General features: G+C 47.3%; 1 protein-coding gene across 3 annotated transcripts in view; it reads right to left on the reverse strand.

Moving 5' to 3' along the window:
• Positions 1 to 5,323: 5,323 nt before the first annotated feature.
• DIPK2B (divergent protein kinase domain 2B) overlaps positions 5,324 to 27,863 on the reverse strand; it is a 52,089-nt gene continuing 29,549 nt past the window's right edge. Inside the window, exons 3-6 of one of the 3 annotated variants that reach the window (XR_012515566.1) lie at positions 15,731 to 15,904; positions 10,430 to 10,718; positions 8,267 to 8,783; positions 5,324 to 8,162 (exon numbers count right to left, since the gene is read on the reverse strand). Coding sequence is in view for 1 of the 3 variants with exons in the window: in XM_003939491.4 (XP_003939540.2) it covers positions 8,443 to 8,783; positions 10,430 to 10,718; positions 15,731 to 15,904 (804 nt within the window). In the remaining 2 variants the exon portion in view is untranslated. Of the gene's footprint in view, positions 8,784 to 10,429; positions 10,719 to 15,730; positions 15,905 to 27,863 lie in introns of all 3 variants that reach the window. The other 2 variants (XR_005581216.2, XM_003939491.4) reach the window with 2 other exon arrangements.

The following is a 27,863-nucleotide window of genomic DNA, read 5'->3' on the forward strand; positions in this document are numbered from 1 at the left end:
ATTAAAAAAATTTTTTTTTTTTTTTTTTTTTTTTTTTTAAGAGACAAGGTCTTGCTCTGTCACTCAGGCTCCAGGCTGGAGTTCAGTGGTGAAATCACAGCTCATTGCAACCTCAACCTTTCAGACTTAAGCAATCCTCCTGCCTCAGCCTTCCGAGGAGCTGGGATTTCAGGGACATGCACCACTATGCCTTGCTTTTTTTTTTTTTTTTTTTTGGTAGAGATGGGGTCTCACTATATTACCCAGGCTGGTCTCAAACTCTGGGCTCAAGCAATTCTCCCGCCATGCCCTCCCAAAGTGCTATGATTATGGGTGTGAGCCATCATGCCCGGCCTAAGTTGCCTTATAAAAAAATCTTATTTTTTATATACTTTAAGTTCTGGGATACATGTGCAGAATGTGCAGGTTTGTTACATAGTTATACACATGTCATGGTGGTTTGCTGCATCTAAGTTGCCTTTTTGAAGGGTCATTATATCAGCAAATGCTGTGGCCCCTTCCTGTGTGTTGACCCTTTCACACAGCCTACGACCATCTTTCAACAATGTCATAAAGAGAGGCAGACATGGCCAAGAGCTATGGCTCCTGCTCGTAATTCCGATACTTAGGGAAGCCAAGGCAAGAAGACAGCTTGAGCCCAGGAATTTGAGAACATCCTGGGCAATAGAGTGAGACCCCATTGCCCCTACAAAAAAAAATTTTTTTTTTGAGACAGAGTATCACACTGTTGCCCAGGCTGGAGTGTGGTGGCATGATCTCGGCTCACTGCAACCTCTGCCTCCCAGGTTCAAGAGATTCTCCTGCCTTGGCTTCCTGAGTAGCTGGGATTTTAGGCGTCTGCCACCACGTCCAGCTACTTTTTGTATTTTTAGTAGAGACGGGGTTTCACCATGTTGTCCAGGCTGGCCTCGAACTCCTGACCTCAGATGATCCACCCGCCTCAGCCTCCCAAAGTGTTGTGATTACAGGCGTGAGCTGCTGCACCCGGGCTACAAAAAATTTTTGTTGCCAGGCATAGTGATGCACTGTGGTCCCAGCTACAGAGAAGGCTGAGGCGGGAGGATTGCTTGAGCCCAGGAGGCAGAGGTTGCAGTGCACCATGATCATGCCATCACTGCACTCCAGCCTGGACAAAGCCCTGCCCCAAAAACAGAAACAAAAAGACTGTGGACAGAGCAGAGAGTATACTTGTGTGCATGTGAGCATGTGAGCTCAGCCGTGCCAGCATATGTGAGCAACAGGTCCCAAGCCACATCATCGTGAACCGGCAGTGAAGCTGGAGTTTTCAACGGGCCAAACTGCGTTCCTCATTTCTCTTCACATACCGAGCATGAATGGACTTCTTCAGGCCCCAACATTACCTGGTTAAAGAGGAGCCCCTTCTGAGCCTGGCTGAGGGCCGGGCTGGGGAGCCAAGGATTGTGGCTGCTCTGCTGCCATTCATGATCCACCCAGAATCTGGCTGGGGGAGGGAAGAAAAATGGCCCCAGTCAGACTGTCTAGAGGCCTGAGGCATCCTGGTGGCTCCTCTGAGCTAAAGTAGAGGCTTGGGGTAGGGACAAGAATCCCTCCCAAGATGCTGCTGTGCTCACCGTGTCTGCGTGAGGAACCCTTTCTTCCCGGAGACGCTCTGCCGTTTCCCTACCTTTACCTTCAAATATAGACCTCCCGACCACACCTTCCACGTGCCTCACAATTTCCCAACTTCTCACGTGGGATCTCCAGCCTCGTGGCTCGAAACGGACCCCAACCGCTCCTGCGCCACTGGTGGCTCCTGCAAGTGCAGAGAGTGCAGATGCCCCTCCTGCAAGAAGAGCTGCTGCTCCTGCTGCCCCGTGGACGGTGCCAGGTGTGCCCAGGGCTGCATCTGCAAAGGGGCGTTGGAGAAGTGCAGCTGCTGCGCCTGATGTGGGGACAGCCCTGCTCCCAGATGTAAATAGACCCACCTGCACAAACCCGGATTCTTTTTTAAATACAAACCTGAGACATTTGTGCATTTCCTTTTCTATTAAATATGTGAATGACGATAAAACAATTTTCTTAAAAACAAACACAAATATAGACCTCCCATGTGTGCCCAGCTCTTGAGGGACATTATGTTATTTACACAGGATAATGATTTGGAAAGGATAACTCTTTTTCTCCACGTTTTATAGATGGGTAAAGGGAGGCTCAGAAAGGTTAAGTAACCTGCACAAGATTACACAGTGACAAGCAGGGTCATGATTTGGTCCTAGGTCTGTCTGATTCCAGAGCTCTAGATCTTTCCAGAAAAGAATACACATCCAACAATGCATTTATTTTAACTCCAGAAGAAATGCTCAGGCTCATGGAATCACTTAGAGGCAGAAGTCAGTTGCTACAGGGAGGACTGGGAAAGCAGGAGACCTAAAAATGCTCATTTCATGCCAATCACTGAAATCACTTTCCTTGTTTGAAAAGGAGGTCCTGCCTTCGGGGCTGTGGTTTGGCTCTCCTGACGGCTGCAACTGGTGGAGTCTGTTCTTATAGGTCAGTTCCTTTGCCCCGTGGAGGTTAATTTTTTTTCCGAGATGAAGTTTTGCTTTGTGACCCAGGCTGGAATGCAGTGGCGTGATCTCACTGCAGCCTCTGCCTCCAGGATTCAAGTGATTCTCATGTCTCAGCCTCCTGAGTAGCTGTGATTACAGGCATGTGCCACCACGCCTGAATAATTTTTGTATTTTTAGTAGAGACAGGGATTCACCATGTTTGTCAGGCTGGTCATGAACTCCAGATCTCAGGTGATCCTCCTGCCTCAGCCTCCTAAAGTGCTGGGATTACAGGCGTGAGCCAGAGTGCCTGGCCTAAATATTTTATATATTGCTGCTAGTCTCACACCTACTCCTCTGGGATGTGGAGGTCAACTGAGACCCCAGCAAATGCTGAGGGAAACTCTATGCCAAGAGTAAGGAGAATCAGTATAGGCACCCAGGGTCAGCTTTGTGTACCTGCAACCAGTGCAATCACAGGGGGCTTGAGCTTGGTTTAGTTCTCTGCTGTCTCATCTTGTGATTCTTAATAATTGTTGGACAAGGAACCTCACGTTTTCATTTTGCACCAGGCTCCACAAATTATGTAGCATGTCCTGCAGGCTTAAAGGCAAATGCTTGACATAATTCAGAAAAATACCCTAATTCAATCAAATTCCAGGGGACTAAGAATGCACGACATATAATTTCTTTCTGTCTGAAGTCACTGGAGTGTTGACTCTCCTGTCTCCTGGTTATGGAAGGGAAGGCACAGTTCCTGAGGAGTGGCTCTATCCCGTGTAAGGCCAGTATGATGTATGAAGTACTCTGAGTGAAAAGGGCTAAGAAAGCCATCATTATCCTCAGCAAGAACATTTTCCCAGCATCTGCTCTAGTTGCTATGGGGAACACTTGAGGCCAGGAGTTTGAGACCAGCCTGGCCAACATGTTGAAACCCCATCTCTACTACTAAAAAAAAAAAAATTGCAAAAGGTATACAGGAGTGGTGGCACATACCTGTAACCCTCAGGAGGCTGAGGCATGAGAATCGCTTGAACATGGGAGACAGAGGCTACTGTGTACCGAGATTGTGCCACTGCACTCCAGGCTTAGTGATAGACCGAGACCCTGTCAAAAAAAAAAAAAAAAGAGAAACATCAAACTGTGAGGCAGGCTCAACAGTCTTGATCAGCTTGGTGGGAGTTCTGGAAGGAGAACTGCCTGTTAGAGTTGTTGCTCAATGGGCCAAAATGGCTGGGCCTTCACACTTCTCCATGCCTAGTCACTGGGTATAGATATGCCCTAGGAAGGGTGTGACCTCAAGTGAAACCACTCTGTGTGGTGAGGCAGAGCCTGAAGGGGCTGATGGCTTACTACTGCATGCCAACCATGCTTCCATGCTGGGAAGAGCATTGTTTCTTGAAGGGAGAGCTGGGTGGCTCATCTCTGTGTCCACCACAGGGTGGGTGGGGGAGGGTTAGCAGGTGGCAGTAGTAGGAAGTAGTCATAGTAGCAGTAGTAGTAGTAGTAGTAGTAGTAAGAAGTAGCAGTATTAGTAGGAAAGTAGTAATCACAGTAGTAGAAAGTAGTAGTAGGAAGAAATGTAGTAGGAAAGTAGCAGTAGTAGGAAGTAGTAGTACTAGTAATAGGAAGTAGTCGTAGGAAAGTAGTAGTAGCAGTAGGAAAATAGGAAAATAGTAGTAGGAAGTAGTAATGGCAGTAATAGGAAGTAGTAGTAGTAGGAAAGCAGTAATAGGAAGTAGTAGTAGTAATATATAGTAGTAGTAGTAGAAGGAAAGTAGAAGTAGTAGTAGGAAGTAGTAATGGTAGCAACAGGAAGTAGTAGTAGTAGTAGAAAGTAGTTGTAATAGGAAGTAGTAGTGGTAGTAATATATAGTAGTAGTAATAGGAAGTAGTAGTAGGAGGAGGAAAGTAGTATAAGTAGTAGTAGTAGGAAAATAGTAGGAAGTAGTAATGGTAGCAACAGGAAGTAGTAGTAGTAGTAGAAAGTAGTTGTAGTAATAGGAAGTAGTAGTGGTAGTAATATATAGTAGTAGTAATAGGAAGTAGTAGTAGTAGGAGGAAAGTAGTATAAGTAGTAGTAGTAGGAAAATAGTAGTAGGAAGTAGTAATGGTAGTAATAGGAAGTAGTAGTAGTAGTAGAAAGTAGTTGTAGAAGCAAAATAATAGTAGTGGTAATAGGAAGTAGTAGTAATAGGAAGTAGAAGTAGGAAAGTAGCAGTAGTAATATGAAGTAGTAGTAGTAGTAGGAAAAGAGTAGTAGTAGGAAAGGAATAGTAATTAGTAGTAGTAGTAGGAAGTAGTAGTAGTAGGAAAGTAGTAGTAGTAGTAGGAAAGTAGTAGTAGGAAGTAGTAGTAGGAGGAGGAGGAGGAAAGTAGTAGTAGGAAGGTAGTAGTAAGGAAATAGTAGTTTAGGAAGTAGTAGTAGTAGTAGTAGGAAAGTAGTAATAGGAAGAAGTAGTAGTAGCAATAGGAAGTAGTAGTATTAGTAGGAAAGTAGTAGTAGTAATAGGAAATAGTACTAGTAGGGAAATAGTAATAGTAGGAAAGTAGTAGCAGAAAGTCTTAGTAGTAGTAGCAGTATTCGCAGTAGGAAGGCAGCTGAGTGAGGCCTGTGGTCTTCAGGCATGTTGACAAGAACATCTGCTCTGTAGTGAAGGTGTATGAGAAAAGGGACTCTGTGACCTGCTGAAGCTAGGAAGAGCCACTCCTACGCATATGGAGGCCCTGCCTAACATCTGCCCTGCTTTCCTTAGCACGCAGCTTGTAGTAGGCCGTTTTGGTATTACTATAAAGGGATACCAGAGGCTGGGTAGTTGGTAGAAAAGAGCTTTATTTTGGCTTATGTTTCTGCAGGCAGTACAGGACGTGTGGGGCTGGCATCTGCTCCTGGTAAGGGCCTCAGGAAGCTTCCTACCATGGTGGAAGGCAAAGGGGGAGCCAGCTGTCACATGGTGAGAGCGGGAGTGAGAGAGAGAGGTGGGGGAGGGAGGTGCCACACTTTCATACAACCGGATCTTAAGTGAGCTCAGAGAGCACTCACTTATCACCTCGGGGAGGGCGCGGACCATTCAGGAGGCAACTGCTCCCATCACCCAGTCACCTCCCACCAGGTCCCACCTCCAATGTTGGGGATCACAGTTCAACATGAGATTTGGAGGGGACAAACATCCAAACTATATCACAGGTTACACTGTGGATGTGAACACAGCTGTACACATACACAGAATATTATTGTAATTTATACTAAAAACAAATCTCCCAACAGCTCCCCAGAAGAGAGCTCGCTGGTCTTCTTATTGGCTCCATCCTGGGACTCAGACGAGTGGGGCGCAAAGTCTCTTTCTGCTGATAGAGGTAGGTGCCAAGTCTGCATTTCCTGCCTGGACCCAGCATCGCCAGCGGCTTCAGGATGGTTTAGAAGGAACATTGCTCCGCGTCTCAGGCAACTAGTCTGGAGGAGAGAAGGGGGCAGGGCCAGTGCTCATCACCACAGGTAGACAGACGTGTGGTGGAGGTAGTTGAGGGTTACCTGGGACCACACGCTGGCCCATACGGGGCCAAAGTCACTCATTGTGTGGCGGCATTTTGCGGTGGAAACACACCCGGACGTAGGGAGAAGCGCTGGGACCTGGCTCAGGCATCAGAGAGTCTCTCTGGTAAGCCTTCTTCCTCCGGTGGACTGGAGGCTCTGGAGGCTGTGGCCTCTCCTGGTCTGTCGTCAGGGGGCCAGCTGTAGTCAGGCCAGCAGGAGAGGGACTGTGACCAGAAAGCAGCCATTTCAGAGTGTCTCAGGCAGCCCGAGCTTGCTGGCCAGTCCACAAGCTTGGCCAGTCACCTTCCCAATCGTGGTCGCCCTGGGACAGTGCCTGTAGCAGTCAAGAGAAAATCCAAAAGGCAACCAGGTACACCTCAAATTGAGGCTTTTCTGGGGTCCATTTTTGAGTGGGAGTGAAGGGACCAGAATTGGGTCGCACAGGTGAGAGTCAGAGGCTGAAGGTGGGGGTAACAGAAGCCTCCTAATAGCAGGGGTTCTGGAAATATCCCTGCAGATCACTTTTCCTTTCCGGGCCTCAGTTTCCTCATCTGGATAGTGAGGCCTGTTAAGCCAGGTATTCTGACTTTATTTTTATCTATCTATTTATTTATTTTGAGACTGAGTCTCACTCTGTTGCCCAGGCTGGAGTGCAGTGGCATGATCTTGGCTCACTGCAACCTTCGTCTTCCGGGTTCAAGTGATTCTCCTGCCTCAGCCTCCCGAGTAGCTGGGACTACAGATGCATGCCACCATACGTGGCTAATTTTAGTATTTTTTGTAGAGATGGGGTTTCACTATGTTGGCCAGGCTGGTCTCAAACTCCTGACGTCAAGTGATCTGCCTACCTAGGCCTCCCAAAGTGCTGGGATTACAGGTGTGAGCCACCGTGCCTGGCCTGTTCTGACTTTAAAGGTGGGGATTCAGAGGTAGAAAAGAGGAGGTACACTGAGAGGTTTCTGGGGTTAAGGGATGGCAGGGAGGCTGGGCAAAGGTGCAGAAGAGCCCCCGCTTACGTTTCAGGGGCCAAGGCAAGAGTGTACATGGAAGCCGACATGCCATGTAGCTAAATATTTAAAACACCAACGAACGAACTGTTGAATAAAAGTATGTTCTATTGGTTGACCTTGAAAAAAATGTATTTCTGCTGAGTGACCTGTAAGGCCAAAATTGAATGAAAATTCCCAGACTCAGAGTCCCAACTTGAAGCCTGTGGTGTGGACGGAGCTGGTTCAGGGCCTCAGCTGTGGCTACAAGAAGAATGTTCTTTCACTCAAGATCTCCTGCTCTAGGGAGCAGGGCTGACCAGGGGCCCCCACTGCTCTGCTCTGAAATCTATCTTTGTGGTGGGGCGGAGGCCACGCTTCCCACAGGCTGTATCCACCAACCACTTCGTGCAGCAGGGATGCTAAAGGGGTCTATTTGTGGGAGACATGGGGATCCTCTGATGGCCTTTGCCTTGAGAACACCCCTTGAGCGCCTTGCTGGATCTTTCTTCGATTTTGAGCTCAGCAAGCTTCTGCCGGACCTTCTCTCCTTTGCTGGGGCTCAGCTTGCAGCTCGACTTCATGCTCCTCCCAGTTTTCTCCGGCTCCCTCCTTTCCTTTCACACAAGCATTTCCCCTAACACATCTCCGTCCCGTTCAGTCTGTCTTGACACCTCTCTTGGAGGACTTGGGCTAACACATTGGCCCCCCGCTGGCTCCCCTTTCTCTTCTTACCTCGGGCTTCTTCCCACACCCGGAGAAGCTCCATGCGCAGGGGGATGAAGCCCCAGGTACCAGGCTCTAGGCAGTGGCAGGCGTGTCCCTTTGGCCCGCAGTCTCCTCATCCTGCAGTGGCGTTGGGAGTGTGGCAGGGCCATAGGGAGCAGGAAGGGGGCCCCTTTTGTCCGAGTCTAACGTGGTAGCAGCGGGAAGCCTGTCTTCCCCCGCCTTCCCTCCACTCCAGCCTCCTGACCTGCGCGGCTCTTCCCCGTGCTCCCTGCCTCTGTGCTTTTCCAGAACACACTTCATAACCGCTGGGATGGAGGTGGTGAGCACACGTCCCAAGCCCCACGCTTGGGACATACGCTCAATGGTGGCTCCATCTCTGTCTTCTTTCACCCTCCTGAGAGTCTGGTGGAGAAGAGAGGAAACTGATGCTCAAAGACACTGAGTGAGCGTCCATACCCAGGTCTTCTGATGCCCTCCCCCCACCCCTGGGATTTGCCAGGACGTACCAGCCAGCAGAGACAGACACATGGTATCTCACAACTTCCCTCTCAGTCCCTGAGAAATGCATGTGCCTTTGTCCTCATATTTTAAAAAGAGCGGCTTTTTTCAACCTTGCAGCAACCCGACTGGGGGAATGGAGAGCCCAGTGTGTCATCCCCGAGGCTAGTTAGACACCAGCCTTTCAGAACTTATCGTTATATTTGCAGTCTGGGTAACGGTAGGCAAATCTGGAGTCACAGGTTCTCAGGGGCCTCAAGATGTCTTTCAGTTGGCTGGCAGCCCCAAGGGCTTCTGGGTCTGGGCGGGTGGCGTCCCCACACTGAGCAAGAGCGGAGTTTATGTCGTCTTGCACGGGGGAGGGGAACCTCCCCTGGAGAAGTCGAGGCAGCAACTTCTGACACACCAGCACCAGGCTCTGCTTCTCAGAGATGCTGTCGCAGGAGGGCAGCTGGGCCTGGCAGCCGGAAACCAGGCAGCTAAAAATGTCTTTATTCTCTCCGGCCCCGGTGGCTTCTTGGCTGCCTAAAAGACAAATGGGAAGTATTAAACACCCTGACACCTGTGCTCACTGAGGAAGGGCACCGCTAATTAGAATTAATGGGTGAGGCTGGGGCGGTGGCTCACACCTGTAATCCCAGCTACTTGGGAGGCTGATGCAGGAGAATCGCTTAAACCTGGGAGGTGGAGGCTGCAGTTAGCTGAGATCGCGCCACTGCACTCCAGCCTGGGCGGCAGAGTAAGACAAGACTCCATCTCAAAAAAAAAAAAAAAAAAAAAAAAAAAAGAATTGCTGGGTGACACATAGGATAGTCTCCTAGCATTTCCCTGTCACCAGGAGATTTAGGACTCAGAGACACAGTGGTTCCTTTTGAGAACCACATGGAAGGAGTCCTCTGCTACAATAAGGTGAGGCCTGGGCATGGAAAACCCACTTACCTCACCAGAAGTTAGGCTGATAATTGCAGAGATCACATCCATATTGTTAGACTCTCATTATTACTAAATTAGGAAACTCAGAAAATTACTGAGACTGGTTTCATTTGTGCCTATAAAATGCAAAGTTAGGGCCAGGCCCGGTGGCTCATGCCTGTAATTCCAGCACTTCAGGAAGCTGAGGCGGGTGGATCACCTGAGGTCAGGAGTTTGAGACCAGCCTGGCCAACATGGTGAAACTCGGTCTCTACTAAAAATACAAAAATTAGCCAGGTGTGGTGGCACACATTTGTAATCCCAGCTAATTAGGAGGCTGAGGCAGGAGAATTGTTTGAACTCAGGAGGCGGAGGTTGCAGTGAACCGACATTGCACCACTGCACTCCAGCCTGGGCAACAGAGTGAGACTTTGTCTAAAAAAATAATAATAAAATAAAATAAAACAAAACAAAAATAATATGCAAAGTTAGGAGAAAAAACAAGTAATCCCAAATATGTATTCGATGAGTTGTACTATGTCTGACGTTTCATGATTTATATATCCAGAATATTCTGGAATCAGCCTCATTTCTTCTAATTTGATTCTTCTTAAAGGCAAATCAGGAAATAAATAAGTGTGGTTTAATTTGTCTATTTTTGTAGGCTTTTGCATACAAACAAAATCAGAAATTAGAAAATAAAACCCTTTGTCCTCTTATTGGGCTCAGCAAATTTGGTCAGCATTAGAGATTAGGGTGTTTGAAGGGTTCTAGAACCCTGAATGAGCCTTTACACATAGTGAGAAACACAATTCAGTCACCCACCTTGTTTGGTTCCATGTTTTTTCACTTTGAAAACTTTATAAAGAGCAATTGTGCCAAAACAGATTGCAAAATGTACCAGTGAATCAGCCTGATACTTAAGTTTCAGATAAAGGGTAAAGGCATCTGATGAGAAAGACTCTGAGCAGGAGATGGACCCAAAGGTGGGGTGTGTGTGTGTGTGTGTGAGAGAGAGAGAGAGAGAGAGAGAGAGAGAGAAAGAGAGAGCGAGAGCGCGAGGAGGGGCAAGGCAGAAATTCAAATAGGAGTATGGGACATTTTAGATGAAATCAAACATTCTTCAAACTTGAGTGGGTCTCACTGTGACATGCAGAGATGGAAAAGGCCCAGTAGTGTGACCCCTAGCCACCCCTCCCTAGCTCCAGTCACCCTGACTTCCCCTCCGACAGCTGCTCAGCCAGGCCCATGCTGAGTACCTTCCTGCTTGTCGATGACGCCCACTGCACTGGCATCTCGGATGAACAGATGCCCGTTGTTAAAGACACCGAACATGTCTGCATCAATATGGGTGAAGTAGAAGAAATAGTTCAAATCATTGCTCCTCAGAGACTCCAGGACACCCAGGAGCTGGTAGGCAAGGTCAGCCACCTGATCTGGGGGTGCATCATAGAATTCCTGCAGCGGTCTGGTGCTGGTGCTGACGATGAATCTGCCACAGGAGCCCAGGTACTTGGGCAGCGGCCATCCCTCGGCCCCAGGGAAGATCTGCCAAGCCAGAAGGAGGAGGATTAGAGAGAAAAATCTGGTGACAGTTATCATCTATCATCTATCTGTCTGTCTGCCTATCTCTGTCCCTCACGGCAAGCACAGAAAGACCAACATCTCAAAACACATCAGCGACGTGTCTTGCAACCTTTTTTATACGTCTTGGAACGTGCAATGCCTCTGTCCCTCCCCTTCCCCATTTTTAAATTCTATTACTGATGGGAAGATTCGGAAAAGGAGGCTGCTCTCATTTCTTTGTAGTAGACTGCACTTCAACAGAGTTCCTCCAAACAGGGTATGAGAATGTTAATGGACTTGCCACAATTTTAGATAGTATCCGGGATTCAGGGAAATATGTGTAAGAGTTGTATAGCTGAAAAAAATAGGACTATTTGAGATTTCACAGATATCACTGCTTAGGAAGAGGCTATGGGAAAAATAATGGAAGATCGACTTAAGGCTGATTTAAAGAAAAACTTTTTTTTTTTTCTTTCTTTCTTTCTTTTTTTTTTTTTAGAGATGAGGTTTTGCTTTGTTCTCCAAGCTGGAGTGCAGTGGTACAATCACAGTTCACTGCAGCCTCAAACTCCTAGGCTCAGGCAATTCTCTCACTCCAGTCTCCTGAGCAGCTAGGACTACAGGCAGGTGCCACCATGCCTGGCTACTAAAGAAAAACATTTTTAAAAATAACAGCAGCCAGGTGCTGTGGCTCATTCCTGTAATCCCAGCACTTTGGGAGGCCGAGGCAGGTGGATCGCTCGAGGACAAGAGTTTGAAGTCAGCTTGGCCAACACAGTGGAACCCTGTCTTCACTAGAAATTTTAAAATCAACCAGGAGTGGTGGCGCATGCCTGTAATCCCAGCTACTCTGGAGCCTGAGACAGGAGAATTGCTTGAACCCAAGAGGCAGAGGCTGCAGTGAGCCAAGATTGTACCACTGCACTCCAGACTGGGTGACAGAGCGAGACTCTGTAGGGACATGGATGAACCTGGAAACCATCATTCTCAGCAAACTGACACAAGAACAGAAAATCCAACACCACATGTTCTCACTCATAGGCGGGTGTTGAACAATGAGAACACACGGACACAGGGAGGGGAGCATCACACACTGGGGTTTGTTAGGGGGAAATACGGAAGGGACAGTGGAGGGTGGGGAGTTGGGGAGATATAGCATGGGGAGAAACGCCAGATATAGGTGAAGGGGAGGAAGGCAGCAAATCACACTGCCACGTGTGTACCTATGCAACAATCTTGCATGTTCTTCACATGTACCCCAAAACCTAAAATGTAATAAAAATTTTTTAAAAAGTATATATATATACACACACACATTATATTTATACGTATATATACATACACATACCATAATGTAAATATATGGAATTATGTAATTTAGATATAAACATAATTATATATGTTTATATATTATATTAATATGTTATACTATATATGTATATATACACACAAATATATATAAAATGCATATTTGTACACACACACACACACACACACACACACACACACATACACCAGTACAGGTACCTTGTTCTGGGACAGGGCTAAAATGAAGGTGTTCTGTGGGTGGCTGAAGTTTTGGGAACTACTATACTAGCTTTAAGCCCCTCTCCTGCCAGCCCTGGGTGAACGTGTCTGGCTGGGGTAGCTACATACACGGAACAGATGTTCCCCAACTAACTGGAACCTTCCAGACAGCCTAACAGTAGCCTATGGAAGCACGAAGCCCTCACCTGTCTCCTCTGCCTCCTTGTGAGAGTTCCGAACCTGTGGATTTGTGAGATGAAAAGTGGAGAGGTACCCTGGCTAACCTTTTATTGACTATTTCTTTGAAGCAGCTATATCTAGAATGGTAACCATCTAGATATATACTAGAGATATTTTTTGTATCTCTAGTAGAGATGAGGTTTCACCATGTTGGCCAGGCTGGTCTCAAACTCCTGACCTTGTGATCCACCCGCCTCAGCCTCCCAAAGTGCTGAGATTATAGGTGTGAGCCACTGCACCTGGCCTTTTTTTTTTTTTTTATTTTTATTTTTGTCTTGCATTAGAATAAATTTTTTTTTTTTTTTTTTTTTTTTTTTTTTATGAGACGGAGTTTCGCTCTTGTTACCCAGGCTGGAGTGCAATGGCGCAATCTCGGCTCACCGCAACCTCTGCCTCCTGGGTTCAAGCAATTCTCCTGCCTCAGCCTCCTGAGTAGCTGGGATTACAGGCACGTGCCACCATGCCCAGCTAATTTTTTGTATCTTTAGTAGAGACGGGGTTTCACCATGTTGACCAGGATGGTCTCGATCTCTTGACCTTGTGATCCACCCGCCTCAGCCTCCCAAAGTGCTGGGATTACAGGCTTGAGCCACCGCGCCCGGCAGAATAAATTTTTTTATTTTTTAGTAGAGACTGGGTTTCACCATGCTGGCCAGGCTGGTCTCGAACTCTTGACCTCAGTTGATGGGCCAGTTTTGGCCTCCCAAAGTGCTGGGATTAAACTATGGGGTAAATAACAGCAACTCAGCATTTTCTTCCTTGTTTTCCTTCTTTGAAAAACAAAGGCATCCCATCTCTGATGGTTTTCTGCAGTCCTCTGCCCATTTTATCCCACATACTGCATTGCAAAGAACCCATGCCCATTTGAGTTTCCCCTGCTCACAGGGACCTCTTTTTTTTTGAGACGGAGTTTCGCTCTTGTTACCCAGGCTAGAGTGCAGTGGCGCGATCTCGGCTCACCGCAACCTCCGCCTCCCAGGTTCAGGCAATTCTCCTGCCTCAGCCTCCTGAGTAGCTGGAATTACAGGCATGCCCCTCTGCGCCTGCCTATTTTTGTTTTGTTTTGTTTTTTTTGAGATGCAGTGTCGCCCTGTTGCCCAGGCTGGAGTGCAATGGCGCGATCTCAGCTCACTGCAACCTCCGGCTCCTGGGTTCAAGCGATTCTCCTGCCGTGCCTCCTGCACTGGGATTACAAGCGTGCGCCACTGCAGCCGGCTAATTTTTTGTATCTCTAGTAGAGATGGGGTTTCACCATGTTGGCCAGGCTGGTCTCGAACTCCTGACCTTGTGATTCACCCGCCTCAGCCTCCCAAAGTTCTGAGATTATAGGTGTGAGCCACTGCAGCTGGCCTTTTTTTTTTTTTTTAATTAAACTTATTTTTATTTTTATTTTTGTCTTGCATCAGAATAAAATTTTTTTATTTTTTAGTAGAGACTGGGTTTCACCATGCTGGCCAGGCTGGTCCTGAACTCTTGGCCTCAGTTGACGAGCCCGTTTTAGCGTCCCAAAGTTCTGGGATTACAGGCATGAGCCACCACGCCTGGCCCAGAGGGGACCTTTCTTACTAAGGTACCACGGAGGGAATTCCTGGGCCTACTGTGCTTGCCTGCACGGGTTCCATGCCATGCCTCTCCTGGGCAGGGCCCAGAGCTGAGTGGAGGGTCCCAGCCCCATGCTCTTAGCCCATGCCTCTCAGGAGCCAGGCCTGGAAGCAGCCAAGGTTTGGGAGAAAAGACCTGTGAGAGCACAGGACAACCTGCAATTCCTTTTCCTCCACCACTATTTCAAAGGCCAATGTCAGCAGGCAGGTTTTAGTGGGACGGCTCTGCGTTTGGGTTCTATTACTGACGCTGGCCAAAAGTGACTTGGGCTAAGTCATTTCACATCTCAGAACTCCACTGAACCTCATCTGGAAAGGGGACAATAATAATATTCTCGGGCGGAGGTTGTCAGCATTAAATGAGATAATGTCCCTGTAATCCCAGCACTTTGGGAGGCCGAGGCGGGCGGATCAAGAGGTCAAGAAATCGAGACCATCCTGGCCAACATGGTGAAACCCGATCTCTACTACAAATACAAAAATTAGCTGGGCATGGTGGCGCACGCCTGTAGTCCCAGGGAGGCTGAGGCAGGAGAAGTGCTTGAACCCGGGAGGCGGAGGTTGCAGTGAGCCAAGATCACGCCACTGCACTCCAGCCTGGCACCTGGCGATGGAGCAAGACTCTGTCTCAAAATAAGTAAATAAATAAATGAGATAATGTCAAACTTTCAGCCCAATGCCTGGCACATAGCAGGTACTCAGTAAATGATAGTTGTTACTATGTATTCCATCATCATCCCTTTGGCCAGTGTTTATTAACTGTCTTTGCTATGGCTTCCTTCTCCTCTACCTGTATCTTTTCCCCCTGTTCTTCCTTCTCTTCTCCTCCTACCTTTCCCTCTCCTCCCCTCCCTCCTTCCTTCCTCTTCCTTTTCTTAGTCCTCTTCCTCCTCCTCGTCTTCTGCTTCCTCTTCCGCCCTCTTTCTCTCTCTACCCCTCCTGCTTTTCCAATTCCTCTCTCCCACTTTCTAGTTCCCTTTGTCTCCATTATGCGACCCCTGTGTCCTTATCTTTGAGGTCAGGGGTCAGTCAGTGATTGGGCTCCACATATTTTATGGGTGTTTGTTTCCATGTTAAGTGTCTGTCTCTACCACTGGACTGGAAGCTGCGTGAAGGCAGGAGAGACCCTACTTGTCTTGTTGACCAGTTTATCACCAGGCCCTTAATGCATCTTCATTTATTCGACCATTTCCCTGTGTATGGACATTTAGGAGTTACTTTTTTTTTCTCTCTCTCTCCTTTCCAAGCATAACTGCAAGGTACATCTCTGGGTGGTTCATTCTTTGGCTATTTCTCCGCTTCTGAGCTCACTCTCATCTGACTGATCTTTGAGGCACAGGTCAAAGTTGGCCTCCTTTACACAGCCCTTCAGGGCTGCTCAGGCAGTGAAGGTGGCTACTCTTCCCTCCTATCCCCATCCTCCTCCCAGCTCTGGGCTCCCACCCCTGTTTCCTCTACAGCAGCCACAGCACTTTCACACTGTAGAAACTAGCAAATGCCAGAAAGGTCCTAACACGGGCGAGTGGCCCCAAGACATGCAATAAAAAGAGGGAGAGGGCTCAATCCAGGGCGGCTTCTGGGAGTCCAAGGCTGACCTCTAACCTAGAGGGCTTGCTCCCTGAGTACCTGTAGGAGGATGGGGTGTGAGTTGACAGCCAGCGTGTAGAGCAGGCGCAGCTTGTCCCGATCGGTGAAGTGGTCCATGAAGATGCTGCCAGCGTCGGCCACCTCTGCGTAGCGCCTGACCACACGATCCAGGAGTCGCTGCGAAGGGCAGCGCAGGAGGGGGCTGGCCAGGCCCTAGGAGCAGGTGGGAAAAAGGCGAGAGAAGACAGGGTGGGTGCCCAGCTCTTGTGAGGGGCTGGTGGGGGCCGGGGGGGAATGGGCAGATTCTGCTGTTAGAGGTGTGGGAGAGTTTGAGGTTATGGAGGCCAGGTAGGGGGGTTGGGGGGTGGAAGGTGCTGGGTGGCTCTGCCCAGGCGGAGGAGGGGGCAGACCCTTGTGGCTGGGAAGAGGGGCCAGAGCACTTTTGGGGGTGCGGGGTGGGAGGCCCTGTCGCCCACCGCAGGCTACACTGGGGGCGGGGCCACAGAGACCCAGGGAACAGAGAAGGGAATGAGCTCTCTTGGGGAGCACGGCAGGAGGGCACCGGGCAGGCGAGGGGAGGGCTGGGGAGAGGAGGAAGGGGAGGGAAGGTGGACCCTTCCTTCCCTTTCCCTACCCCTCAGCTGGCCATCTGAGTTTTGCATTTGCTGTGTCTCTACCCACCGTTGCACCCCGACCCTGCCCTTGGAAAGAAGGCTGATACCACGCTGAATTCATTCCCTGCCATGGGCTCTTTTGATTCCTTCTGCCATTTGACTTCGATATCACAACTATGAGGCGACAATGAGCGTCTTTATATGCACCACTGTGTTCTTGGGATAAAACTTGGAGATACAAACCTAGGCATTTTTTTTTTTTTCATGACTTACTAGCCATACCCTACACCTTTCTCCCCATGCCGAACAAAGACGAGGACGAACCTCCTGATGAAAAGAAATAGAGTTAAGAAAAAGGTCCTGGGGCCAGTTTGCCAGCATTTTACCCGCTTCCACAACTAACAGCTGTGTGACCTCAGGCAAGTTACTTAGGCTCTCCATACCTCCTGTTCCAGCTTAAATTGACGAGGGTCCTAACAGGTCATGAGGATCAGGTAAATTAATAGACGGTGGTAATTCACAATCGGTGCCTCGGAACCCTCCCAGACCCTCCAAGAGGTAGGTGCTATTACGAACCTCATTTTTCAGGAAGGAATTGAAATGCAGAGTGTAGGTAACGGTTGGAAAAGTTGGATTCAGGATTTGAACCCAGTGGGTTAGACCCTAATATTTGTGCCTTTTCCCAGTAATAGGCCCTGCCCTGCCCCCATCCCCATAAACCACCCAAGTGGAGGCCATAGAAAACGATTTGAGGCTATGGGATTGCCTCTTTGTCTCTGGTCATCTCCTACACAGCCTGAAATTCCACCATTAGAGGTGATCATTGGGGAGCAGGGGGTGGGGGTGGGGATGAGTAATTTCTTCTCTTCTCCAGGACCCAGTTCTTAAATGAACGGATTTCTGGGAGACATAGGACACTAATTGGCCATAGCAACAACAACAATAATACGTAATAATTATTGAGTGCTTACTACGCAACAGGAACTGCTCTAAGCCCTTCACAGGTGGTGTATTCTTTTATCTACCATACAAGAACTTACTATTGCTCCATTTTTCGGATGGCAATACTGAGATTTAGAGAGATGAAGTCAGCTGCTCCAAGCCACATATACCTAGCATTGAAACTAAGACAGTATGGGTGAGAGGTAGGTAAGGATAGATAAAGGTAGATAAAGGTAGATAATGGTAGGTAAAGATAAGGGAGCCAGGCAGGACCTGCACCCTTATCAAGGATCACATCATATAACCCTGCAGTTAGCTCCAGGCTGTATTCAGATTGCATTTGTGGAAACAAAGGGAGAAAAACAGGCCCCGCCCTCCAAGGTGCCTCTCAGCTGGGAGAGACCTTCAGGTGCCCGGCAGTTAAGATGTGGTGTAGGAAGAGCTAACACTGAAATGAGCTATTGGAGCCACAGGACAAGGGCCGCATTACAACTTTCACGGGCCCTTGGGACCCTTGCTTTCGCAGGCTCCTTCCTCCGTGAAAAATACTAAAAATTATATTGTACAGCTGCACTGGTACAAAGACATTAAAATTATACATTCAAACATGTTCTTGGACTGGAAAGTTTGCTTTTTTTCTTCTGATTTTAAAAGAAAGCAAAACATTTTTGTGGGACCCTGATACACTTTGGATCTGTGTCCCCGCCCGAATCTCATGTGGAATTGTAATCCCCGGTGTTGGAGGACGGGCCTGGTGGGAGGTGATTGGCATGGGGGTGGATTCCCCCTTGCGCTTCTCGTGATAAGGAGTAAGTTTTCATCCTTCCTCTTTGCCTTCTGCCATGATTGTAAGTTTCCTGAGGTCTCTCCAGCCATGATTCCTATACAGCCTGAAGAACTGTGAGCCAATTAAACCTCTGTTCTTTATAATTATCCAGTCCCAGGTAGTTTGTTTGTTTGTTTGTTTGTTTTGAGACAGAGTTTCACTCTTGTTGCCCAGGCTGGAGTGTAATGGTGTGATCTCAGCTCACTGCAACCTCAAGCTTCCAGGTTCAAGCATTTCTCTTGCCTCGGCCCCTCAAGTAGCTGGGTTTACAGACATCCACCACCACACCCGGCTAACTTTGTATTGTTAGTAGAGACTGGGTTTCAGCATGTTGGCCAGACTGGTTTTGAACTCCTGACCTCAGGTGAACCACCAGTCTCAGCCTCCCAAAGTGCTGGGATTACAGGTGTGTACCATGGTGCCCAGCCTCAGGTAGTTCTTTACAGCAGTGTGAGACTAGACTAACACAGATCCTAAAAGACTTCCTGAAAGATGGTGAAGTCTAAGCTGAAGCCTTAACTTGCAAAGAGGGTGGAAGAGGGAACAGTATATGCAAACATCTTGAGAGGAGAGAGAATGTGCTAGAAACTACAGCTTGGTTAGGGCTTTTTGAAGCTACAGTATCACTAGTGAGAGTGAACAGAGAGGAATCCCAGAATGGAAGAAAGATGAAATCATTTGAAGGAATTCTGGTTTTATGTAGAAGGGATAGGGGGCCACTGAAGGCTTTAGGCAGATACACATTTTATGCTCAGCTATATGTTTTAGGAAAGTGGTTCTGGGTTGTTACGTGGACAATAGATTCAGAGGAGTGTGGCCCAGATTGCTAGTCACTGGCCCCTACATTTTAGCTAGACATATGGCTACCCCAAATAAAGATTTCATTCCCAACTTCCTTTGCAGCTAGGGGTGATAACGTGACTAGGTGCCAGTCAATGAGTTATAAGTAAAAATTTCTGGGAAGAGTCCTTAAAGGGAGAGGATGTATCTTTCTTCACTCTTTTCTTTCTTTCTTTTTTTCTTTCTTTCTTTCTAGAGGATGTATCTTTCTTCACTATTTTCTTTTTTCTTTCTTTCTTTCTGCCTGCCTTCCCCCTCCCTCCCTCCCTCCTTCCTTCCTTCGTTTCTTCTTTCCTTCTTTCCTTTCTTTTGAGACGAAGTCTCACTTTGTTGCCCAGGCTGTAATGCAGTGGTGCAATCTTGGCTCACTGCAAACTTCGCCTCCCGGGTTCAAGCAATTCTCTTGCCTCAGCCTCCTGAGTAGCTGAGATTACAAGCACACACCACCACACCTGGTAAATTTTTGTATTTTTAGTGGAGACGGAGTTTCACCATGCTGGTCAAGCAGGTCTCAAACTCCTGACCTCGTGATCTGCCCACCTCAGCCTCCCAAAGGGGATTATAGGCATGAGCCACTGTGCCCAGCCTCTTCACTCTTTTCTTCCTGGCTGCAATGTGGAAGTGATGGGTGGTGCTCAAGCAGCCATTTTGGATCACGGCACACTAAGGGCTGTGTAGCAGCAGAATAAAGTAGCCTGGATGCCTGACAATCATGGAACCACTGCATTGGCCTTGGACAACTATGTATCAGTTTCTTTTACGTTTTTTAAAAAGTATATTTTGGCCAGGCATGGTTGCTCTTGCATGTAATACTAGCACTTTAGGAGATCAAGGTAGGCAGATCCCTTGAGTCTAGGAGTTTGAGACCAGCCTGGGTGAGATGGCAAAAGTCCGCCTCTACAAAAAATCCAAAAACTAGCCAGACATGGTGATGCATGCCTGTAGTCCCAGCTACTTAGGAGGCTGAGGCAGGAGAATCACTTGAGAACAGAAGGTGGAGGTTGCAGTGAGCTGTGATCGTGCCACTGTGGTCCATCCTGTGCAACAGAGTGAGACCCTATTGCTAAGAATAAAAGTGTATTTCGATTTTGTTTAAGCCACTGTCACTTGGATTTGTTGTCACATGCAACGGAACCTAATCTAAAATATCACAGGAGGAAAGCATGGAAGCAGGAAGGTCAGTTAGGAAGATGCATTGGTTGAGGTGTGACATGAGAGAATGCAAAGATTTGAAGATATTTGTTGGTACAGAATATACAAGTCTTGGTGATAAGCTGAATGGTTGGGGGCTGTTGGTGAGAAGAAAGGAGGTGTCAGAGATAGTACTCAATGGGAGAGTGGACAACAGGAATATTGTTTGCTGAGGTGACTTTAAAACATTGTTTGCAAACTCTTTGCCACTCCTCCAATCAAGGGATAGAGTCTCATTTCCCTCCCTGGAATATGGACTGGCTTTGATGACTCACTTTTGGTGGATAGGATGGTGTAGGAGTGATGACGCAAAACTTTGAGCCTCGGTCTTAAAAGGTGATACAGCTTCTACTTGGTTCTCTCTTTGGATGCTTCCTTTTGTACATAGCCATGCTGTAAGGAAGCCCAGGCCACATGGAGAGCCCTACGTGGAGAGAAAACCGAGATCCCCACTTCACCCCAGCTGGGCTCCTGACTGACAGCCAGCCCCAGCTTGCCAGCCATGTGATTGAACCATCTTGGAAGTAGAACCTCTATGCCCTATAGAACCACCCGAGCTGATGCCACATGGAGCTTCGTGAGCCTTTCCCACCATGCCCTGCTCAAGTTGCATATTCATGAGCAAAATAAATGATTATTGTTTTAAGCCACTATGTTTTGAAATGCACAACGATAAATAACTGCTATATTTGCTGAGAAGGTTCCGAGCCACCTCTAGAACTATAGCAGGAACAGGCTTACAAGACCATTTGTACTACCCTCTCCCTTTCTGGTGGAGGCAGCTCCTACCCAAGCTTCCACTTACAGAGTGAGAGCTTTGTCTACTTCTGTTTGGCATGTGCCGGCCGTGTGCAAACCCACAATTATATCGGCCAATGGCAAAACAGAATTGGGACACCAACCATTTCGAATAAAATAATGCTTCGTTTCAAACCAGATACACCCTTTTTGGGGATCACCAATTGCTCTGAAGTTTCTAAATCGCTTCTCCCATCTGCATACATGGGCAACAGGGCTAACTCACCACCTCCCAGTGAAAGATAAAAAGAGAACCAAACCCTAGACCTCTGTTGCCCCTCTGCCTCTGGTGCCTGCTTTCCTCATTTTTGCATTTTCTGTCTGGTGCTATTCCTTGGGAAGCCAGCCAACCAGTGAATGTTTCCATTGACTGGAATTTTGCTTGGCTATGTGGTTATTTGATAGGGGCCTTTGGTTCAGGGTGAAACTGAGAGCGGCCGTCACAGTTCTCTACCACAGTCTCTAACAGTCTGTAAGACAGTCGATAAAATTTAGCAGGCATGTTGCTGTGATGGTTAATTTTATGTGTCAACTTGGCTAGGCTGTATTTCCCAGTTATTCAGTCGAATGCTAATCTACGTGTTGCCGTGAAGGCATTTCGTAGATGTGATTAACACCTACAATCAGTTTACTTTAAGTAAAAGAGATTATCTAGATAATCTGGGTGGGCCTGATCCAATCATTCAAAGCCCTTAAGAACAAAACAGATTTTTTTTTTTTTTTTTTTTTTAAGGAACAAGGAATTCCATGTGCAAACTACAGCATCTGCCCAGGTTTCTAGATTGCTGGCCTACCATGTGGATTTTGGACTTGCCAATCCCTACAATCATGTAAATCAATTCTTTGAAGTAAATCTGGACATGTATGTGTATCTCCTACCGATTATGTTTCTCTGGTAGAACCCTGCCTGATACACTAGCTAAGGGAAAAACACTTGTTCATTACAAAAACGGACAGCAATTAAGACCAACATCTGGGTTTGCTTTCATCTTTGAACCTTTTAGTGAAATCTGAATACAGGAGAAGTAACTTCCCCAAAGAGTCATTTGACCTGCCACTGGCTTTCATCCATACCCACGAGTGTTTGCTCAAAAAACATCACCGCCAGGCGCGGTGGCTCCCGCCTGTAATCCCAGCACTTTGGGAGGCCAAGGCGGGTGGATCACGAGGTCAAGAGATCGAGACCATCCTGGTCAACATGGTGAAACCCTATCTCTACTAAAAATACAAAAAATTAGCTGGGCATGGTGGTGCGTGCCTATAATCCCAGCTACTCAGGAGGCTGAGGCAGGAGAATTGCTTGAACCCAGGAGGTGGAGGTTGCGGTGAGCCGAGATCGCGCCATTGCACTCCAGCCTGAGTAATAAGAGCGAAACTCCGTCTCAAAAAAAAAAAAAACAAACATCACCAGCAATCAGCAGTGTCCTCATTTAAAGGGTTCTTACCAGAATGGAAACATAAAAGGTAAATAGTCTTGACAGATGATTTCATGACCCTGATGGAGGTACTTAAAAAGTAAAAGAGGGATTCTTTTGTTTCCCTTTAGAAGCTAGAGATAAAAGAGTTCCTTCATCACTAGGGAAAGAGCAGGTTTTCCTTTAGACCAGGCCAAAACTTAGAAGTTATGTGGACCTTTGGTAATCTGGTTAGAATCGCCCTAGCTCTTTATCAGGTTCTATCTCATGGGGAAGACCTGTCCAGACTGAGAATCTCGCCAGAAGCAGATCACAGGGTGATCACATCTGGATTAGGGTGGGCTGAGCGATGGCCCCACCTAGCGGACCACAGTGTGGTGGAAAGAGCCCGGGCTTTGGAGTTGCCATTAGAGAATATTGTGCAAAGGTAGCCTACTGCTGGTGGGCCTGTGTGTTGGTGAATTCTGGAGGGTGGCATGGGAGCTGCATGTGAAGATTTGATGCAGAAGCCTCTTGAGTGATTACTGTTTGAAAACGTGGTTGGCATAACACAGTTGAAAGAAAACTAACTTTCTGGAAGTTCTAAGTGCTGGGCCCTATGCCAGGGTTTTTCACTGGTGTCATCTCAGCACACACAGGAACTTTAGTTCTCTCTGGCCCTGGTGACAGTCCTGGAAATTTCAAATCATTGATTGAAAAAAGGCTTCAAAAGATTTGTGGGAAATGTGTCTTAAAAGCTTCTGTGCCAAGTTCTGGGCCAAGGATGGCCTTACCACAAACACCTTTTCAAGACAGCGGGCTCCTGGAGTCTTTGCGCTTGGTCTCCAGGAGAGCCAGGCAACCCACCAACCCATAGAAATGGGGCTTTATTGAGGCACGAGGGAAGGGCAGGGGGTTAGGATTGGAAGTCCTGGACCTACTGAGACTCAATTTCTGTCTCTGTAAGAGGGACGATGACGGTGTCTTTTCACATATCTCATGGGAATGGCAGGGAAGGTAATGTGTGTGAATCTTGTTAAAGCATTCACCAGCCTGTGCTCTGGTTATCCTCAAGCCCATCTTCTATCTTTTGTTTTTTCTTTTTTATTCTTTCACTATTTCCAGTAATGGCTATAAGCAACCATCTTCCATCTTAATCGACAATTTCCAAAAGCAAATGTTTCTCAAAAGACAAAGATGCACCACTACTGAACGTATCTGAATATTTGCTTCAATAGAAATAAGTGTGTGAAAAAAAGGAACATAAACTGCTCTTAGAAAGAAAATCTAAGACCAGAAGTGTGGCTTTTCCAAGATGAAAAGTCAGCTTGTCTCAGTAAGGTTGTTCTTGTCAGCTGGATTTGGAAGGCTGAGGGAAATCTTGGAACAAATGAATTTTCACTTTGAGTGGACTTATTGTTCTCACGCTCACCCAGGGAGAAGAAGAGAACACGCTAATGCTAATAAACCTATGAATTTCCTTTCTGGTTACACACCTGAACACCTTTCACATAATTTAGTTGTTAAATATGCATGTGAAATGAGACTTAGGTTAATCATGCATCATAAGTTAATCAATGCTTTATAATTAAAACAATGTTGATTCAATAACTGTCTCAGCTGTGGATAATTAAACCAAAAGTTACTGAACGTTTCTCCACGCTGTATTGTATTCAAAATCATGAAAACTCTTTTTTGGTTTATGTTATTAAGAGAAACATCTTGGCTGGGTGTAGCGGCTCATGGCTGCATTCCCAGCACTTTGGGAGGCCAAGGTGGGGGGATTGCTTGAGCCCAGGAGTTCCAGACCAGTCTGAGCAACATAGGGAGACCCTGTCACTACAAAAAAAAAAAAGAAAGAAAGAAAAATTATCTGGGCATGGTGGTGCCCGTAGTCCCAGCTACTTGGGAGGCTGAGGTGAGAGGATCGCTTGAGCCTGGGAGTTTGAGGCTGAGCTGAGCTGTGATCATGCCAGGTATGGCACTCCAGCCTGGGCAACAGAACAAGACTGTCTTAAAAAAAAAAAAAAAAAAGAAAAGAAAAGAAACAGCTCACAATTCTTTTTCTACTACAGTAGATGGATTTTTTTTCTTGTACTAAAGTTCTTTCTGATTGTTTTTTCCACTGAAACCCAGACACAACAAAGATTTTTGGTGTGTTAACTTTGGATTCGACAAGTGTTTGGCCACCAGAGTTATTATTATTGTTATTTTTTGAGACGGAGTCTCTCTCAGTCACTGAGGCTGGAGTGCAGTGGCGTGATCTCGGCTCACTGCAACCTCCACCTCCTGGGTTCAAGGGATTCTCCTGCCTCAGCCTCCCACGGAGCTAGGATTACAGGTGTGCACCACCATACCTGGCTAATTTTTTGTATTTTTAGTAGAGACAGGATTTCACCACATTGGTCAGGCTGATCTCGAACTCCTGACCTCATGTGATCCACCCACCTTGGCCTCCCAATGTGCTGGGATTATAGGCGTGAGCCAGCGCGCCCGGGGCCAGAAAGATTATTTTTGAGAAACTACTTGGATGATTTAGAAAGTTGACACCTTGTAACTCTCAGTCATGTTTATAGGCAAAGCTTACCTCTTAGCTCACCGTCCCAGGAATTAAAGGCGGAAGGAAAATCTGTGAAGTAGATAGCTTCCAAATCGTTTCAATTTTGCTTTGAAATCCATAAGATATGGCAGGTTTATGATAGATCCCTTCCTCCTTTTAGGAAGTTCCTCTGTGTTACCATTGGCCTAGGCTGATCAATTTAGGTTCCCTGAAACTCAGCCACTGAAGGAAGAGTCAGGTGCAAAGGGTAGAAGCAGAGACAGGAATGAGCCAAGAGGGGGCGTAGGATTTGGAGTTTCCCTTGGATCATCTCAGAGTGAATAACATATCCAGGAGGGTTGAATAGATGTTTAAAACCCCATAAAACAGACTTGGTGGGGTGGGGTCAGGGATATGAAATATTTCTCCTTGCACCAGAAAACCTGTCTCATAGACCTATAGCTTCTATGTAAGACAGATCTCCTGGCAGGGCGCAGTGGCTCATGCTTGTGATCCCAGCAATTTGGGAGGCTGAGGCAGGCGAGGCCGAGGATCACCTGAGCTCAGGAGTTCGAGACCAGCCTGGCCAACATGGTGAAATCTCGTCTCTACTAAAAATATGAAAAATTAGCTGGGTGTGGTGGCGGGCGCCTGTAATCCCAGCTACTCAGGAGGCTGAGACAGGAGAATCGCTTGAACCCGGGAGGCAGAGGTTGCAGTAAGCCATCACGCCATTGCACTCCAGCTTGGGCTACAGAGCGGGACTCCATCTCAAAACAAACAAACAAACAAACAAACAAACAAAAAAACAAAAAAACACGACAGGTCTTCTAACTCCGGGAGACCTCCTTTCCTTGGGCAGAGTTTCTTTTTGTTTAGATTCTTGGTATTATACAGAGGTTCTGGGTTGAGCCCTGATGGGATGTTCTCTCAGGAGCAGAAGGCTTGAGAGAAGCTCTGTTTCATTCCCTGGGAAGGGTTTCCAGGAGAGGAGACCCATATGTGGCTTCATCCACTCTCCTGTGTACCAGCACCTCTCGGCATGTCTTCTCCGTGTCTCACCTCTTCAGGCCAATCGCCTGCATCCCTTCATTCTGTCTTGTATTCCCATCGGCCTGCGGAGGGGTCTCTGCTGGATGGGTGGACAGCCTTCACCCCAAACTTCAAAGGTGAAAAATGAGATTCAACACCTCCTTTGGGAAGCAGTACCATGAAGTAGTTACAACCATGCCATTTAAAGTCAAGCTGCTTGGGTTCAAATCTCAGCTCTGCCACTTAACAATTGCATGACTGGAGTCAAGTTCTTTCATTTAGCTATGCCTCAGTTTCCTCATGGATAGCTGCGGGATAATAATTAAGGGGACCCATAGGACTCATGTTCTGAGCCAGGATATTTTTGAGAGTGAATGGGGGTGGTTTTAAGAATTAAATCAGGACAGTGAGCATCCTGCGGGACTGTCTCAGGCAAATCTAAATGGCTGGTTATCCTAATAATTACAGTACCCACCTAATGAGGGCGCTGAGAGGGTCAAGGCTGTGAGGACAGTGTCTGGTACATGGGAAGGGCTCTAGAAGCATTTTCTATTATCATTTGTCCCAAACACAACACCCTTTTCTAATGTTTCCATTTCTGTAAGTGACCCCACCATTCTCCCAGTCTTCTGGGTTAGAATACCTGAAACTATTTTTGACTTCCTTATCTCATTGGCTGATCTCTCGGCTCTTTGGCTCCCCATATCAGTTTGCAATGTCACCATTGTGACTTGTAACATATGCATTGTGTCACGTCCACTTGTGACCTTAGTCACCTCTCCCCCAGCTGGCCCAGGCTGGTTCCTTCCCTTCCTGAGCCCTTGTTCCCTCATCTCTCAGGTGGGGAAAATGGTATTTGCCACCAAGGACACCCCCATTGCCAAGCTCTGGCGTGGTCTCTGGACATCACAGACACCTGTTACCTCCTTTCCAAATGCACGATAAACACGTCACTGTCCTTTACAGACTGTGGAGTGCTTTGTAAAAACAAGGTACTGTTGTAAGTTTGAAAGGTCAATGGTAGGAAAGTTGCTCTTGGAGTGCAAAACAAACAACATTTGACGTAGGACAGTCTTGAAATGTGGGAAAAATATTTGAGAAACCCTAGTCAGGAAATCATTTCCGGCAGAAGGGTTGGAGTGAGTGTTATCAACTTCTCAACCATTTGAAGAGGCCAAATGGTCACAAAACGCTAATCAGACTGGGCATTCAGACAGGAAAACCCAAGGGTCAGAAGTTGGCCTTGGGAGGCCAAGCATACTGGCTCACGCCTGTAATCTCAACACTTTGGGAGGCTGAGGCAGGTGGATCACTTGAGGTCAGGAGTTCGAAACCAGCCTGGCCAACATGGCGAAACCCCATCTCTACTAAAAATACAAAAATTAGCCGGGTATGGTGGTGGGTGCCTGTAATCCCAGCTGCTTGGGAGGCTGAGGCAGGAGAATCGCTTGAACCTGGAAGGCAGACGTTGCAGTGAGCCAAGGTCACACCACTGCACTCCAGCCTGGGTAACAGAGTGAGACTCTGTCTCAAAAAAAAAAAAAAAAAAAAAAAAAAAGAGAGAAGTTGGCCTTGGGATCAGGAAAGAGGATGCCCCAGCCCATGGCCTTCAGCACTGTGGCCTAGGGACAGCAGGCCAGGCCACTGGCAATCACCCACCAACTCCCATCTCAGATCAGCACCCACCAACCAGCCTTCTGTCTACTCAAAAGCTTGTCTTCGTGTAGACAGAGGTGTGTTCCACTCTGTGGTAGAGTGATGCTTTGTAAATACCATTCCAATCGCTGGCTCTGTGACTTGGTCAGTGTGAATTGGCTTCTTTTAGGGTGTGCTGGTAAGACCACCAAATGTGAGCTCCAAGAGAGCAGGGACTTGGTCTTACTCACCTCTGTGTCCCTAGCACCTTGTAGAAAGTTCATACTCAATACAGGGTTGTTAAATCAGAGGAGGAATTATTGAAACCCCAACTCTGGACTGTGGCGAATTTACCAGGGTA

The sequence above is a fragment of the Saimiri boliviensis genome, chromosome X, assembly GCF_048565385.1.
Source record: "Saimiri boliviensis isolate mSaiBol1 chromosome X, mSaiBol1.pri, whole genome shotgun sequence".
NCBI lineage: Eukaryota > Metazoa > Chordata > Mammalia > Primates > Cebidae > Saimiri > Saimiri boliviensis.